This window comes from Emiliania huxleyi (genome assembly GCF_000372725.1).
Source record: "Emiliania huxleyi CCMP1516 unplaced genomic scaffold EMIHUscaffold_1068, whole genome shotgun sequence".
In the NCBI taxonomy this organism is placed as follows: Eukaryota; Haptophyta; order Isochrysidales; family Noelaerhabdaceae; genus Emiliania; species Emiliania huxleyi.
The window spans coordinates 1-11,490 of NW_005201999.1; the positions used below are offsets into that span (position 1 = coordinate 1).

Sequence of the window (11,490 nt, forward strand, 5' to 3'; positions counted from 1 at the left end):
CGCCCGCGAGTCGCGCCCGCGCAGGATGGCGAGGTAGCGGGAGGTGGAGAAGGGCTTGACCTCGGTCGGGTCGTACGGGGCCGCGGCGGTCACCCACGGCAGCGCAAAGGGGCGAGGCTCCGGCGGCAGCAGCAGCACGCCGACCTCGTACGACATGACGACAAACTCCTCGTCCTCGACCCCGCTCTCGTCGTCACTGCCGGTCGCGGCCTCCATCTTGCCCCACGCGGCGCCCGACAGGTTGTGGGATCCGGCGTACACCCACGCGCAGAGCGGCGCCACCTCGCGCTGCGGCCCTTCGCGCTGAAGGGGGCGGACGATGCCGGCGGCCATCTTGACGTGGTGGAGAGTGGCGGAGCGGCGCGGGTCGGCGGCGATATTGTGCGCCATGCACGCCTTGAGCTGCTGCGACTTGAACTCGGACGGGCCCGTCATGGTGTTCTTGCCGCCGCCGATGGTGAGCATCCCCTTGCCGCGCGCAAAGGCGGGCAGCGATGCCGTCAGAGACGGCCACACCAGCCGCGCCGCCGCGCCCTAGACGGAGGGCGGGGCGGGCTGCAAAGCGAGGGGCGGGGGGAGGGCGAGAGGACGACCTCGCGCCTTGACGTGCGGAGGCTTGTGCAGCCCCTCCAGGAAGGCTCCGCGGACAGCCATGCGCGGCGCCTGCTTGTAGTTTGGCCGCACGCCGAGCAGCGGCTGCAGGATGTCGTCGAGCTGCCCGAGCGACGAGCACGCGTACTCGACCGCTGTCGGCCGCTGCGCCACTGGCCGGTCGCTCAAGACCTTGAGGTGGCGCTGCAGCGCGCGGAGGCCGTAGCGTTCCGCCTCTGGGCCAGAGTAGCGGCCAGGAGCGGAGAAGATGAGGTGCGTGCCTACGGCGGTGAGCTACCAAAAGAGGGATGCGGGAGGGGAGGGGAGAGCGGTGCGCTGCCGTCCAACTCGAGGCGCACCCGCGGGCGGCGTGAGGTCGTAGCGGCTCAGCAGCGCCTCCCACTGGCGAAACAGCTCCGGCGCCGCTCTGCCGACGAGCCGCTCCACGAAGAAGAGGAGGTCGGCGCCAAAGCCGGCCGAGTCGGCTCGGCGCGCCTCGACGAGTCTCTCCGCCTAGGCGAGCCGCCGGCGGAGGTGAGGGGGGCGGCGCACGCTCGCTCTGTGCCCGCCGGGCTCGCCCCACACGCACCAGCTCCGCCTTCTCGCTGCAGCCGGCGGCGTCGACTCGCCGCTCCTTGAGCTCCGCCTTGAGCTGCGAGACGCCGAGCGCGCGAGCAGCCTCGACGGCGTCCTGCGCGCGCACAAAGTCGCACGCCCACACCTGTCCACACAGAGGGTGAGCCCGGAGGCGTGAAGAGAGGAGAGCAGCGGCAGCAGCAGGGTGAGCAGCACGCCCACACCTGGTTGTTGATCTTGGCATCGTACCGGCCGAGGTTGGCCGAGGAGATTGCGAGCCGCAGGAAGCCGCTGCCGCACGCGCCGCCCTCGCTGAACTCGAGCAGCCACATCTTTGGGTGCATCGTCCCGTGGTGCACGCGCGTCCGGTCGGCGGCGGCGGTGTCGTCGCTGAAGAAGGGCGGCAGCACGACGGAGAAGTTTGCGCGGACGGCGGCGTTGTGGACGGTGTACGTGTGCTCGTCGAGCCCGGCCGGCGTGCGGTGGTGGTCGTAGTTGTCCACCACCGTGACGCCTCGCCGCCTCGCCGCCGCGGGCGAGCCTGCGACCATCTCCGCCAGGAAGGAGTAGTCGGTGCCGTACGACGTGAAGAGCGCCGTCTGCGGAGGCGGGAGGGAGGGACGGTCGGTCGCTGCGGCACGAGGGGGCGGGCGTGACGGCGGAGGGCCGCCTGCAGCGCCGCCGGCCTCCACAGAAGCTCGTGCCGCGCAATCTCGGGCGGGCTCGCGCCACCGCCGCTGCAGCCAGCGCCGCCGCCGCTGCAGCCAGCGCCGCCGCCGCTGCAACTAGCGCCGCCGCTGCTCTGCTCGGCGGCGGCGGCGGAGGAGGAGGCGGCGGCGGCGGCTGGCTCGCTCTCCTCTGGCCTGATGAGCGTGTTGAGGTAGACCGTGCGCCCGTCTAGCATCCGGTAGGGCCGCGCCTTGCCGAACGCCTCCGTCAACCCCTCGTCATCAGCGGTGAGCGCCAGCGGAGCGGTGCCCGACGCAGTCGAGGCTTCCGCCGCCGCCGGCGGAGGCTGACGGAGGAGCCTCAGCACCACCGCCGCATCCGGTTCCTCAGGCAGCGGAGATCGTCTGCTGGGCGCCTTCCCTCTGCTGAGAGCGATCTCGAACCCATCGCTGACGGTGGACGACTCGCCCCTCTGCAGCCACACCCACGGCGCGCCCGCACTGCCCCGGACGCCCGTCTCCGCGTGGCCGATCGAGGTGAGGAGCAGCTTCCCGTCTCCGTCTGGAGCGGGCGAGAGCGTCGCGTGCTCCCGTGAGACGCAACTCCTCATGTCGGGGTGAGACGCTCTGCCGAGAAGGACCGGCGAATCGACAGTCGGCGTCACGCAGCGCGGCGGCCTGGCGTCCGAGTGGAGCTGCCACATCGGACTCGGACAGGCCGCAGCCGCGAACAGTCGAGCGCGCTCCAATCGGATTTTCTTTATGCACCGCGGTCTCACCCACGGACTCACACCAGACTCACAGATGCAATTTTTGGGCCCCACGGCAGCTCTGGACGCCAGCCACCGTCTCTAAGGGGCTCCAACAGCTTCTTAAGATACATAAACGTCAACCTCATATGAGCGTCACATGAAACTTCTCATATTCTTGTTGGTTAATAAAAATCTCTCATATGAGCCGGCCTAATATCCCAACACTGTGGTGTGGCAGCCTTCATCCATGCTGATGCTGATGCGGTCGTCAGGGATGCTTGTCTCAATACTGTGCACCACCACGTTCGGCTTGTTGTAAGCCAGCGTCTCGGTGACGGACTGATGACCAAGCAAGCATCTTCTTCTGGAAGAGGGGAAAGCTAATGTGCTCCGAGTGATGGAAGACACGATAGACAACAACTGTGTAGATGTCCCGAAGACAGTGAACCTTCACACCCACCATTTGCTTCACTCGCGTCCTCAACTTTGAGGCCCACTTGTGGTTGAGGCAGGTAACGGTTTTGGTCCGACCGAGCTCCTTGAGAGCCGCGTCCGACTCTGCGCGCCGGGAGGCGAAGTAGTACACGTACATGGGGTGCCACAGCTCATACGGAAGAATGGTCTGGATACAGTATGGGGCAGCGTCACCAGCAGCTACCCCCTGCTTAAGCTGCCCCTGAAATACACACGCATGGCGCGGTTGTCGTCCATCGGCCTGAAGGTCGACCACCCGCTCGTGAGCTCGGACGAACGGCGGCCCGTTATAAACAGTAGCACCCAAGCAGCCTCAATCTCGTGCACAAAGGAGGACTCATCCAATTTAGAAAGATAGGGATGCCGCTTAGCAGTGTTGAATGCCTTGCAGACCTCAGCGGCGTGACGGATCAGGCGTTGTACATCGTTGATAGTCTGCCGCCCATCCGTTTGCTGCACTTCCATGCCCTCCCGCTTCAGACGCTTGCAGTCAGACACTTCAGTCGCAGTCAGCCTCAGCCTGTCGGTGAGTGGGACTTCAAAAGAGAGTTGCTTGTACTGCTCCATGACGTCAGCACCAATAATGTCTGGCATATTGCCACGGAGAAGCTTGCGCTGCTCGGCCGGCGGGGCCGCGAGGAACGTGGCAAGGCCAGGCTCAGATTTCCTCTTGCACAGCCGCCGCAGGGCTTTTAGACCCTGGGTATATGACTTGGGCGGGCTGGACGCTTCGAAGTAGCGTGTCCGGACCTGAGCGTAGAGCGCACTCAGCGAGTTGGCTTTGAATGGGATCTCACGCGATGGCGCCTTGTCAAACACATCGTTGTAGCAGCCGGTGCACAGCTTCGCCACATCTCCCGACTCGTCAGCTGTGTCCGCATGCATTCTCTGCGCCTGCACTTAGCACATGGCCTGCGCGTGCCAAGCGCGCTCTTGATCTCATTTGCACTCGGCGTCCGATAGACCCACGCCCCCGCTCGCATCAATCATGCGTCTCACGGCATCCTCAAATTTTCCCATATTAGTATTTAATATAACAAGAAAAATGAATGGGGTTCGAGAAACGATCTTTAAAATTCTGGAGAACGGGGCTCCAGCTGGGCTGAGAGCTGAGGAAGTGACTCACATCGTCACTCAGCCGCGGAGAACAGGCGGTGCAGCGCGCGAAGCGCGCGCGATCTCGTACTTTCAAGGCTGGATCCGGCCATTCCACCGCCCTTTACTCATGCGCCCCTGCCGCAGGTTGGTGTGTCCTGCGGCGGACACCGCGCTACGTCGTGCGCTGAGTGCCCCAGGGGCAATGGCAAATCGTGGTGCAATGGCGACTGCGCGTGGTTTGACGACAACGGGAAGTGCATGACAAAGGCCGAGACTGCGCTTTGCAACGGCTTATCTGTGCTCAACGGCATGCCCCGAACAAACTACCAGGCGATGGTTGACGAAGGGTTTATCAAATCGGCCCTTTCGGAGGAGGCCCAGTGCTGCGGAGTGAAGTATGAGCTGAAGACAGTCGCCAACTACTACGATTGCATAATGGCGCAGGAACCTTACCATGAGGGCCCTCCCTATGCCTGCGGCGGTACTACGCCTCTGATCTGCGCATCCGACGGAGTGACGGACTCGCCCGACGGACTGACGGACTCGCCCGACGGACTGACAAAGGCCGAGACTGCGCTTTGCAACGGCTTATCTGTGCTCAACGGCATGCCCCGAACAAACTACCAGGCGATGGTTGACGAAGGGTTTATCAAATCGGCCCTTTCGGAGGAGGCCCAGTGCTGCGGAGTGAAGTATGAGCTGAAGACAGTCGCCAACTACTACGATTGCATAATGGCGCAGGAACCTTACCATGAGGGCCCTCCCTATGCCTGCGGCGGTACTACGCCTCTGATCTGCGTGAGCCTTCCTCCGGATGAGGACGGCATCCCGAACCTTCCTCCGGATGAGGACGGCATCCCGAACCTTCCTCCGGATGAGGACGGCATCCCGAACCTTCCTCCGGATGAGGACGGCATCCCGAACCTTCCTCCGGATGAGGACGGCATCTCGAACCTTCCGGCCGCCTCGATGGGGTCCTACACCGAGCATGTTGGGCAGACATGCAAGGGGATGGTCACAAAGACGTCAAACTCAACGAGCGAAAGGAAAGCCTACTTCGACCAGGCCGCAGCTTGGAAAGGGGGCATTGACTACTGCAATGCTGACCCCGATTGCAAGGGCGTCGCCAACAGCCCCAATTGGATGGGGGGCAAGCAGGTGCAATACTGCATGAGCGAGGAGTTCGACCTCGTTTCCAACGCAGATTGGACCGTCAAGCAAAAGATTTGCTACGTTCAATGCTTTACAGAGCAGACCGTCTCCGATGCAATGCAGCACCACCAGTGGTCGTCGTGGGAGAAGAACACGGACAACACGGATGAATGCAACGTTCAATGCTGGACGAAAGAGGACCTCGAAGGCAAAGTGTGGTTCGAGAAGAACAATGCTGAAACGGATTGCCACGTTCAATGCTTTCCAGAAGGGTTCATAATTGAATACCCTTCCGCCAAGTTCGAGAAGAACAACAAGTAAAGGCACACGGCACACCGACGACGAACATCGCGATTTGGTCAACGGCTACAACTGCATGTCCTTGCAGTGGTTGGCTACCAGATCGAGCCCGACTTGGCTCGCCGCCGCACACAGAACAGAAAGGCGCAGCGACGAGTCGTGGTGGGAGGGTGCTGCTCGTTGTGTGTGTGTGTGGGGGGGGGAGGGTGACGCGCACACACACCATCATGGTTTGTAGCGAGGAGCGGCGGCGGAGAGCGGCTCGCCGACAAGTTTGGCGGCCGTCCGTGTGTGGGACTTGTGTGAGTCTGGACCCCGCCACCCTTCGGTCTTTTGGAGGGAGAGAAAAAAGAAAAAAATATCATAGCGACTAGCACACCTCCAGAGTCCCGAGAAACCCCTAGGTATTACACAGGCAGGGACTGTGAGATGTCTGATGTGCACGCCCTGGAGCATTAAGACATACCCGAGCCCAGCACTCCTGGCCACATCACCGCCCAGGTTCGCTTTTTGGACTTCGGTCGGGGCTCACCCCACCCTCATCGATCCGCTCTCCCTCCTCGTTGAGCGGCTGGTACGGCGCCTGCCGGCCAGCCGTCGTCGGCAGTCCACCCTCAACCAGCCGCGGGGAGTAGGGGATATAGGGACGGAAGGCGGAGACGCTTCTCGTGAGACCGAGCGGCGTGCGCGCCTACACTTACGCCGGAGGCGTATCTGGCGGACTGGACGGGCGAGAGGCCTCTGTGGCACACCGCGAGCACCCGCGAGGCGGCGGCGGCGGCGACGACGAGCACGGCGATGCCGACGGCAAGTAGCAAGAGCAGCACCTGTGCGCAGAGAGGTTCGGTGGTTGCGGCTGGCGGGAGGAGAGAGGCGGGGAGCGGAGAGTGCGTTGTCGACCTGCGGCCGGGGAAGGAGAGGCCCCGCGTCGTCGCCACTGGCGTAAGGACGAGGAGGCGTCGACGAGCAGCAGAAGCGCTCGACGCCGCAGGGCTGCCAGACATCGACACCGCCGACACAACCCGGTGAGCCGGCGGCGTCCTGCGAGCAGCATCTCCCATCTGCGCCACAAAAGTCGCAGGGGCCCTCGATGAGGATGGCAGCCCTGCGTTTCCCGACAGGCGGCTCGCCAATGTATGGCAAGCGGCATGGTGAGCACTCCGGCCCGCCAACCGTGTCCTGCAGCGACGAGGACGCGGCGGCGAGCACGGCGAGCATCCCTTACACGGACAAGAGCAGCGACCACCAATAGACCCCGACGTGCACAGCTTTAGATTTCCGGCGCAGGCGCGCTCCGTGATTGGCGGCGCGAAGAGTGGCTGCTCGAATTTAGGGCGAGAAACGAGTTCGGGATGGGGACTCCAAGTGCGAGATGGGGTGAACTGCGATAAGGTTTTTGCTCGCTTTGCCTGGGACCCCGTGTTGCGTGACTGTCTCTCTGCGATTTCGGGCCCGGGGTTGTGCGTTTATGTGAACTGCTGACTTTATCGTCCCGCATCGGTTCGGCGTCGAGAGAGACGCACGTTTGTCGTTCGTGCACCTTTTTTTGTCCATTGTTCTCCACTGCCGTGGCGTGGCAGACGGTGAACGAGCTAGCGCGCGGGGAGAGCGGCATTGTGCACGGAGCTTAAGTGCATTGGCAAGCTTTGAGGTCCGTCTGGCTGGTGGACCTGCTGTGGCCAAACCCGCCCCTCCACATGGACATGCAGCTCGCACCATGACTCGACACCGGGCCCGCTCAGCTAGGTCGTGGCGGCGTGTGTGAAGGATGCGCGGCCAAGCTGCTGGCTCTGCTACAGTCGGTTGCGGGCATTAAGAAAGCAGGATCCCGCGGCACGGCACGCCGCCGTTTCTAAGCCTTTCCACCCCACCCCACCCACCCCACGCCGTGGTTTCTTAGCTTCGGCCGGCACCCCAGGTCAGCCGGGATCTAGGATTTTTTAACGGTAAACGACAACATAAGGAAGCGCCGTGGACCGATGTCGCAAGTCCGCAGTCTGCCACCCACTTGGGATGACAGGAAGACGCACACACCTCCATCCACACCGCCCAGAACAACCGCAGACTTGGGCAAAATGACAAGCAAGTGCGCGCGCCGCAGGCGAAGAGAAAATTTGAGCGGGGCTCCTGTTCACACTCGTGTGTGGGCCCTTTCTTGGGTGATAGTGCTAGAACGCGCCAGTCCGCACCTGTCGTCGAGCCTGTCTGCTGTGACAACCTGTGAGAGTGTGAGTTGATTTTGTTAAATTCTCGGGGCCGCGCCTGCGGCGCGCCGTGGTTTCTTAGACTTTTGCGGAAATCGCTTGGTAGGGTTTCTTAATGCGACGTTTTCTTAATGCCCGCACGCAACCGACTGTAGACTGTAGTCTGCTACAGCGGCGCGAGAAGCAGGCAGCGGCACGAGACCCGGTCGGTCGAGTCTGGCCGTTCTCTCGACGCCAGCCAGCGAGACTGACGGCCTGTGGCCGGCTGGTGGGCGGAGAGCAGCCAGGAGGACTCCAGAGTAGCCAGCAACATAATACATTAAGCAACGGCGCAACGGGAGAGCGCACAGCGAGCGAACACAGCTGATAAAGGGCGTGATGTGGTTTAACGGAGTCGCTTAGGCGGCTCCGGTGGTGTGCCGATGTGTGTGCTAGTGTGCGCCAGTCCACGCCCTTGGCCTGAGTTGAATTCTTCTTTCGAGCACGAGCTCCGCATTATATTGAGCAAGGCCACCTCGCCTGGCAGATGAACCCGCTCCCAAGCTGCCACAGTGTGCATGAGTTCGGCGTCGAGACGCTCCGCCTCGGCTTTGTCGCCTGCTCCGCCGACTGCCACGCCGCCTCCTTTACCGATGCGGCGTTGGCGTGCCACGCTCTCTTCCACGCCTTCAAGGTGTGGAGCTATGGCCGGACCGGCGGCGGCTCGGTGATGCACTGGGCGGCGTTCGCAGCGCTACTGAGCAACGGCCTGTGGTCCACCTGCGGCGCGGTGCTGTGGCTACAGCCCGGCGGCAGCCGCGCGCCGCCGTTCGAGACGCTCTTCCGACTGAACGGCGGCGCACAGGCACTGCTCGTTGGCTCGTGGTGGTGCGTCCTCGCCGGGATGCTCGGCGGCCTCGCCTCGGTGCCGCGCGTGCTCCCGGCGGTCCTGTACGCCGTCGGCGCCGCCCATGCCCTCGCTTTCGCGTTGCGCAACCTCGAGGCCTCGTTTGAGTCGTACGTGCTGTGCGGCGGGGCAAACGTGACCCCGCCCCTCTCGTCGATCTGGCTGCTCCTGGTGCTCCTCTGCCGGCGCCACGAGCTGCTCTCTCGCTGGCTGCGCCGCGGCGAGGACGCCCACCCTCTCCTCGTTGGCGCGCTGTCGGGGCTCGTCTTTTGGTTTGGAAACTCGGGCCTGCTGATGGGAGCCGAGACCGGGCTCACCTACTGGACGCACGCCGCCCTCGAGGCGCTCTGTCGCGCGGCGGGGCTGCTGCCCGAGGGCGCGCGTCTCTGGCAGGGCGCCTTCGAGGAGATGGCTTGCTTCCACCTGTTTGGACTCCTCGGCAACGAGATGCTCTTCCGAGTCTACCGCTGGCTGGCGGCCGCCGAGGTCGATGCGATCAGGCGGGCGGCGACGCCCACGAGGGTCTGCAATCGGAACGGAAAGGCACGCGCCCGGTCCATCGGGCCGTGGCTGACCGAGGCTCTGCATGCCGGAAGCAGAAAGCAGGAGTAGCCGACATGTGCCGACGATGTCGGAGAGAGTCAGAGCCACGACGAGTCGTACCAGCACATGATCATGAACATGAGCATGTGTCATGTGACGGATTGCAGTGGCACCCTCAGTATTTGACAGAAAATTTTAGTCACCGGCGACGCGTGTTGTACCAAACAAAAGGGTTTCGATTCCTTCGTCGATTGACGATTGTGCCGCGCGCCGCGCGCTCGGCTTGCGTCTCTGTGCCCCATAGGGAAGGGAGCCGGAGGTGTCGGAGATCGGAGTCATCGCACGTGAGGAGCGCGCCCGCGCATCACCGCCCCAGGGCGGTCGAGATAAAGAAGGTGGGCGCCAGCAGGCCAGCCGGCGCGTCTGCGAAAGCACGAGCCTTCGCCATGACGTAGACGGCGTACGTCCCTGGCTGGTAGACTGCCCAGGCGCCAATCAAGGAAGGGCCAAAGGCGGCCGGGGGAGGCATCATGTCCCCACCCCCCATGCCGGGAAACGCCATCAGACACTCAGCAGCTGCGCTGCGGCCCACGATGGCTGAGAACCCCTCTGGCGGTGCGAGGTGAACATGCTGCAGCTCATCGGCACCCATCCGCGCAACGATGGCGTGCGCGCCGACAGTAAGATAGGTCTCGAGCATCCCACTCAGGTTCATCCCACCCGCGCGCTGAACAAACACGTTCAAGCCGACACACGCGAATCCACTGTCAGGGATCACCACGATCGTCGCTGTGCCATTCCCGCTGCCAATGCCGCCGCCGCCGCCGTCTTCGAAGAGCGTCGTCGCGAGCTTGCATGCCTGCTGCTCTTCGGCAGCACCCGCGGCGTCGCAGGCTGCGAGTGCACTTCGAAGCTCGGAGATGCCTGCATCGGAGAGAAGCCCGGCACTCAGCTGCGCGCCCCAGCAAGAGGCGCCCTCAGCTTTGCAGCCGGATTGCAGCGCCGCTGTGATGGGCAGCCCACCAAGAAAAAAAGAAAATGCGGCACGGGCACGCCGCAATTAAGATACCTTCTCCTGGAAAAGTTATTTAGGGACACCCCGGTTTCGGATATCGGCGAACGATTGGACGGTGCCACCAAATGAGTGAGCCAAATGGAGCCCTATGATGTGGGACCACGTGGCTAGGTGGACACTAAAGTGCCATTTTGGCGCCAAATCTTGGAGCGAAATGACACGTGGCCATGGCGGGAGAGTGGTGTGACTGCGCCGCTCGCCAGCGCTGCTGTTGAGCGCCAGCTGCTGCTCCCTTCAGCCAGACGGCCTGCGCAGCACGACCGCTGGCCTTCCTCCTGCGAGCGCGCCGAGGCGCGCGTCTGGGCAAGCAGTGCGTCTCATCCTCCGTCATCGCAATGTGAGAGTCGACGCTGTGACGCCGCCGCTCGCCGGCTAGAATGACAGTGGCAGCATTCGAGTACGCGTCGAGCTGTGCGTACCAGCACTGCGAGCTTATTGTGTCCCTACCTCGTGTTCCGTACCGTTCTCACACATCCATAATTCACTTTGGCCTCACTGAAGCGACATGCCTCAAGCCTGAATTCCTCAGATTTTAGATTAGGTGACGCTGTCGACCCTCTAGTGTGGGACCCTGTCCTCCTCCAATCCCTCACACCTGGGGGCTAAAAAGCCGTAGCTTGTACACACCGACGACGGTGTACCATACGACCTCGAGGAACACTCGTACACACAAATGTTACCCCTCGATCGCCCCGATCGCCTCCGTCACCTCGGCAACTAGCCGCGACGCCTCCCCCTCGCTCCGCGGCCCGTCCCTCCTCCACCTCGCCGCGTCGTGGTGCCTCGCCGCGTTCGCCCAGATGCGCAGCGAGTGCAGCTGGCTCCGCAGCTCGGTAGGCAGGCCGCACTCGCGGTGCCAATAGTTGATGCGCTCCTCGAAGCCGTCGGGCGCCGCCGCAGAGAGCGAGGCGTAGACGGCGTCGAGGCGCGGCATCAGCGTGTTGAAGGCGAGCAGCATGTTGCCCTGGATGCGCGCCTGCGCGTCGCCGCCCGTGCGCATGCCGCGCACCTGCACCGAGAGCGGCGAAGGCTCGTAGCCGGTGGTGCGGGCGGCTGCCGCAGCGGCCTCGTCTCCAGGTGCCGGCGCAGCCTCCTCCACCCCCGCCCCGCCCTGCGCGCCAGACAGCAGCGCCCGGAGCGTCAATTATCCACAGTACTTAAGAAGCTTGTG

General features: G+C 63.5%; 4 protein-coding genes across 4 annotated transcripts; 2 read left to right on the forward strand and 2 right to left on the reverse strand.

Annotated features, from left to right (window-relative positions):
* Positions 1 to 60: 60 nt before the first annotated feature.
* Positions 61 to 2,539, reverse strand: EMIHUDRAFT_251268 (hypothetical protein; the record flags this gene model as incomplete). Its single annotated transcript, XM_005792596.1, has 6 exons — positions 61 to 534; positions 607 to 872; positions 951 to 1,104; positions 1,181 to 1,312; positions 1,392 to 1,766; positions 2,054 to 2,539. Coding segments are annotated over 6 exons (1,887 nt in total), but the record flags the coding sequence as incomplete, so codon positions are not given.
* Positions 2,540 to 4,106: 1,567 nt separating this feature from the next.
* On the forward strand, positions 4,107 to 5,632 carry EMIHUDRAFT_251270 (hypothetical protein; the record flags this gene model as incomplete). The annotated part of the gene is made up of 2 exons (XM_005792597.1): positions 4,107 to 4,178; positions 4,304 to 5,632. 2 exons carry the CDS (start codon positions 4,107 to 4,109, stop codon positions 5,630 to 5,632), a joined length of 1,401 nt encoding a protein of 466 aa, XP_005792654.1.
* Positions 5,633 to 5,953: 321 nt separating this feature from the next.
* Positions 5,954 to 6,908, reverse strand: EMIHUDRAFT_446805 (hypothetical protein). The gene is made up of 3 exons (XM_005792598.1): positions 6,512 to 6,908; positions 6,373 to 6,438; positions 5,954 to 6,302 (listed from the first exon to the last, which is right to left on the reverse strand). The coding sequence occupies exons 1-3, from the start codon at positions 6,827 to 6,829 to the stop codon at positions 6,102 to 6,104; spliced, it is 585 nt and encodes a 194-aa protein (XP_005792655.1). The 5' UTR covers positions 6,830 to 6,908; the 3' UTR covers positions 5,954 to 6,101.
* Positions 6,909 to 8,320: 1,412 nt separating this feature from the next.
* Positions 8,321 to 9,452, forward strand: EMIHUDRAFT_446806 (hypothetical protein). The gene has a single exon (XM_005792599.1). The coding sequence runs from the start codon at positions 8,342 to 8,344 to the stop codon at positions 9,311 to 9,313; it is 972 nt and encodes a 323-aa protein (XP_005792656.1). The 5' UTR covers positions 8,321 to 8,341; the 3' UTR covers positions 9,314 to 9,452.
* Positions 9,453 to 11,490: the final 2,038 nt, after the last annotated feature.